Source organism: Hevea brasiliensis, chromosome 11, assembly GCF_030052815.1.
Source record: "Hevea brasiliensis isolate MT/VB/25A 57/8 chromosome 11, ASM3005281v1, whole genome shotgun sequence".
Lineage (NCBI taxonomy): Eukaryota > Viridiplantae > Streptophyta > Magnoliopsida > Malpighiales > Euphorbiaceae > Hevea > Hevea brasiliensis.
In genome coordinates, this window is record NC_079503.1 from 78,993,291 (window position 1) to 78,998,521 (window position 5,231).

General features: G+C 35.5%; 1 protein-coding gene and 1 non-coding gene across 2 annotated transcripts; one reads left to right on the forward strand and one right to left on the reverse strand.

Moving 5' to 3' along the window:
* Nucleotides 1-681: 681 nt before the first annotated feature.
* LOC131170926 (U6 spliceosomal RNA) lies at nucleotides 682-784 on the reverse strand. The gene has a single exon (XR_009141690.1). It is a non-coding gene; the product is annotated as a U6 spliceosomal RNA (small nuclear RNA).
* A 3,364-nt stretch (nucleotides 785-4,148) lies between these two features.
* On the forward strand, nucleotides 4,149-4,888 carry LOC131170325 (protein DOG1-like 4). Its single transcript, XM_058129377.1, has 2 exons — nucleotides 4,149-4,229; nucleotides 4,598-4,888. The coding sequence occupies exons 1-2, from the start codon at nucleotides 4,149-4,151 to the stop codon at nucleotides 4,886-4,888; spliced, it is 372 nt and encodes a 123-aa protein (XP_057985360.1).
* The last annotated feature ends 343 nt before the right edge of the window (nucleotides 4,889-5,231 follow it).

A 5,231-nucleotide genomic window follows, 5' to 3' on the forward strand; every position in this document is an offset into this window, starting at 1 on the left:
TATAAGTTGGTAGTTCGCAACTCCTAATGACGCGTTTTAAAATCGTGAGGGCTTCAGCCCAGAGCTGACAATATCACTAGTGGGCCGGGCCGTTACATTTGTGGTATCAGAGCTGGACTCCCTCTAGTATGGTGTGTGGTGTGAGGATGCACCAGGCGGAAGCTAGTGGGCTTGTCACGACCCAGGGATGGGTTTGGGACGTGCTTGTTCAACCAGCTGCGCACTGGGGTAGAAACTTCGTGTCCCACATCGAAAATGGGAAGAAAAGATTTGGGCCATATATGTGGGAGCCTTCCTCACCTGGTCAGTGTGCTTTTGGGAATGAAACCTCCCAAGGGACAAATCCTTGAGGCCCATGGGCCAAAGCAGACAATACTAACTGGAGAAGGATAGGGCTATTACACTGAGTCCCATAAGGGGGGTGGATTGTAACACCCTAGGCAAATCCCACATCGGCAAAACACGGAAGAGATGCTGGATTTATAAGTTGGTGGTTCGCAACCCCTAATGACGCATTTTAAAACTGTGAGGGCTTCGGCCCAGAGCGGACAATATCACTAGTGGGCCGGGCCGTTACACTCATTGTCCTCACTGAGGTTTGCCCCACCATCGCCCAAGGTTGCACGCGGAGCGGCTCTGATACCAAATTATAATAGCCCGATCCTTCTCCAGTTAGTATTGTCCGCTTTGGCCCATTTCTCGATTTGTGCATGTCATCCTTGCACAGGGGCCATGCTAATCTTCTCTATATTGTTTCAATTTTATCGGATGTCCCCGAAGGGACAAATTTGTGAGGCCCATGGGCCAAAGCGAACAATACTAACTGGAGAAGGATCGGGCTGTTACACCTCATCCTTGCACTCCAGTCAAGATGTTCCATTTCTTTAACTGAAGATACAGAATAAATGTTTAGTCTCTAAATTACCATAGGAGAAATCTATCAAAATTTCCATCATTAAATTAATATACAGAGAGTATTACCATGCAGATGCTCAAAGAGGGTTCCATTAGGAGTGTATTCAAATACCATCATTTAATTGGTGGACATATTGATAAATCTATTCATACAAAGATTTAATTATACATTGTCCTAAAATAAATAAAAATAATATAATGAATAGATTTGAAGAGACACAGGTGGCAAAGAATGGGCTAATTAGCAGGTGATAAATATATATATATATACACACACACACATAGGTATCTATCTTAGCTCTTCCTTCCACCCAGGAGCTGTTGAACAGGTCTAGTTTAATCTCAATATAAATAGGCATTACAATTTTGTCCTAAAAAAAAAGTGTTACAAATTTAATAAAATTTTATGATTTAATTAATTATAGTTAATTTATGTTAGATTATTAGTGTGGAAGGTAAAAAAAAAAAAAACTTCTAAGTGTGTAGGTTTTTTTTTTTTTTAGTAAGTAGTAAAATCTAAATATGTCAAGCGAAAGGTGCAAGTTGAATAGTGTTTGATATCACACTCTTTTAAATTCAAATGAAAGTATCTCCATCTACATAATTAAATATTCATATTGTATTGTAATCAAAATTTTCATGCTTTTTCATAAAATCATTTGCCAAAACACAGCAACTCCAATTACAATATCAAAAAGGCTCTGCTTCCATTAATGATGTGGGCAAGAAGGAATCCTGGGAATAATAACAGCCAATTTATAAAAATAAGGCAAGAAATTAAATCGTTACACCACAAACTTCTTTCGCAAAATACATATGACATGTATCAGCTGGGAGCACAGTTCCCCATCAAGGGAACAAATATATTACACTCTCGTTCTGATGGAAATGCTAGGGAGAAATTATATATAAAAAAAGAAAAAAAGAAAAATGGAATATAATGAAATCAGAGGACAAATATAGAACAATTGATGAAAAAAAAAGGTGTGAAAGCTGAGCATTGATGGTATTCGCTAATGTAGGCGAAGCACAAATACAAAAGCTAAATTTTAGATTTTTTGCATGAAGTCTGAGAGAGACTTGACTTACAATACAGAGAAGAAGAGAGAGAGACAGAACTTAAGTCGCTGAGACAGATAATATTTCGAGTTCAGCCCACCATAGTGGAGAAAGTCTTGGAGTTGCTTGATCAAGTGATATAGCAATCACTTCCCTTAACTTGGAAGTGATACCCTTCATTGTTGGTCTTTGCCTTGGACCTGGTTGTATGCATTCTTGAATAATCTTGCATATGAGCTCAAGCTCATTGTTTTTGAAAGACTTGAGGGTTGGGTCAATCATATAATTGATACTACGTTTGTCATTCAAATATTCAGCAGCCTGCAAGTTTATAGTTAAATTATATGCTTGTCAGCTAGAACACAAATGTTATTTAGCCATAAAGCAATTCCCAGAAATATGAGAGCATAGGATTTCATAAAAGATTTACCAATTTTTCAAGGGACCCTTGTTCCTCCAAGTATTGAAGCTTTCTAGAAATGCTTGTCGAGCTTTTCTTAAAGCATTGAAGTGTGCCTTTGGGGCAACTTCTTAGTATACCTGAACCGATTGCCACACACTCTCCTCTGAGTATAATGCAATGTAATTAATTGAAATTAAAGTTTTATACTGTATTATTTTATTTAGAAAAATAAAAGTATAATATAATTATTAATACAACCTCATATATATATATATTGATAAAATATAATTAAATTAATAATAAAATTTTAATATATTATTATTTATTAAATATCATTTTAATTTGAAATTATTATTATTATTATTATTATTATTATTATTATTATTATTATTATTATTATTATTATTATTATTATTACTAATGATGGGGGCAGCAACAATGAGGATCGAATAGTGGTGGTGAGTGATGATAGTAGTAATAGTGATGACTAAGTAGTGATGACAACGATCAAGCAGTAGTAGTGATGGTGATAGTGGTGATGGCCGTGTGGAGGTAATAACAGAGGTGATGACAACGGTGATCCAGTTATGATGGTGAAGACAGCCAAGGACAGACCTTGGATGATAATATTAGAGATCAACTGCTTGCTGTTTGCACAATAATTATATGATGATGTATTTTAAAAGTTATTAAAGTGCATATTTGTTTTCAGATTTCATGAAACATGTCTAAATATAAAATAATTTTAAAGAAATAAACACTAATATTTATTTTCAAATTTCATAAAACATGTCCAAGTATAAAATAATTTTAAAGAAATAAACACTAATATTTATTTTCAAATTTCACAAAACATGTCTAAATATAAAATAATTTTAAAGATATAAATACTAATAATAATAGTAGAATGATATACCTCTTTTATAGTGCTCTCGACATTTTTTTCAATGTGTCATTGATCTGAAAAAAGATTATTTAATTGGTGGACCACGAGTGATCCTGTTTGGATCAAACATGTGGGTAGTATACTTACCTGAGCACATTCTTGGATTTTCCTTTTTAATTTCATCCAATTTATCATGCTTTGAGTAGAAAACCAAGCAAGTATCATATTTAGTGAGAGCTGAATGCATTCATTTTTGAAAAACTTCAATTGAGCACCCACTTTCTAGTTTTGCTGGTGGTGCTGCAATGCCTTGGGGCACAGTCTCTCTCTCTCTATATGTATACTCTTTTTTCTCCTAAAACACGTATTGCACATAACCCAGAAAATTCCCATATTGAACGGTAACATTTTGGATTTTAAAACTTTTATGTAAACTTGAATTGTCGATTGAAAAAAATAAAAAATTAGGGCTTTTTGTGAGTTAGAGTTGTTATTCATTGTTCTTCATATCCATAACCATTTTTAGCAATACCTAAATTAATAATTACCCAAATGATAAATTCGCCGATTGAAGCAACTACAAGCAACAAGAAATGATCAAACTCAAATCAATAAAATCAAAAGCTTAAAGCAAGTTGTTGGCTTGTAGCTATTCAAACATGTCAGCAAAAGAAGCAAGTTGCATGGAGTTGTATATTACCTCAGAGGAGGGTTGAGTTTAGAGAGACAATGAAGGAAGAGGAAGATATCTAAGTTCCACATTAAACTTAACATAGTTTCTTTTACTGACACGTTTTCCAACATAAGAAACATAAAACACCAGGTGGTGGGGTGCATGAGTGACTCATCAATATGGTCAAAGCCAAACCTAAATCCATCAGACTCATGTCCTTCTCCGGGAGAGGCTCTCCCTATTTGCAAAGCGTCACTCGTCCCTTGACACCCACCATTGACTCATTGCTACACGTAAGCCAAGCACAAGCATACCTTTTCTTATATATAAAAACATATCACTCTATTCATCTCTCTTTATCTCCCACCTAGTCCTAGCTAGCTAGCTAGCTATCTCTTTGCTTAAATGAAGGGGGAATGATATGAAAACTAAAGTTGAAGAGAGGTTTTCTAAGTTTTTCGAGAAGTGGATGTGTCAACTCGATGAGTATCTACAACACCTGCAAAAGGCGTCTAAGGATTATTAAGATATAACTGGGTGTGAGCGTGAGCAAGAGCTACAAGCTTTAGTGTCCAAAGTCACACAACATTATAAAGACTACTACGTTATAAAATGGGCCTTAGCCCATGAAGACATGCTTGCTTTCTTTTGTCCAATTTAGATTTCCCCTTTAGAGAATGCTTATTCTTGGGTTACTGAGTCGAAACCTTCATCAGTGTTTAAACTGGTTTACTCAATAAGGATAAATGGTGTTCCTAGTTCAAGTTTGGTTGAATTGACACAAGAACATATGAGAAAGATTGAGGCTTTGAGGGTGAAAATAAGGTTAGAAGAGGAGAAGGTGGAGAGGCAACAAGTGACTATAGCAGATAGGAAGATGGCAGAGTTGGTGAGGTTGGTGCTTCAAGTGAAGAATGGGGAGCAAGTGAGGCAGGCAGAGGGACTGGTGTAGGTGGCACTAAAAAGAGTAATGGCAGGACTAGAGAAAGTGATGAAAGCAACAGACTGTGTAAGGCTTAGGACTTTAAAGGGAGTTTTGGATGTTTTGAGCCCACTACAATGCATGGAGTTCTTGGCTGGGATTGGCATACTTCAAATTTTGCTAAAACAATGGGGAAAGAAAAGGGTTTGCACCATTAATTAGAAACTTCCAGTTGTAGGGTTTTAGGGGTTTTGATTTTCACTTTTAGACTTGTTTTCTTTTGTCTTGATTTGGTTTTATCTTAATTAATGTGCATGTACTATTCAGTGGTTTAAATTTAGCTTTTTTTTTTTAATATATATACTTATTATAA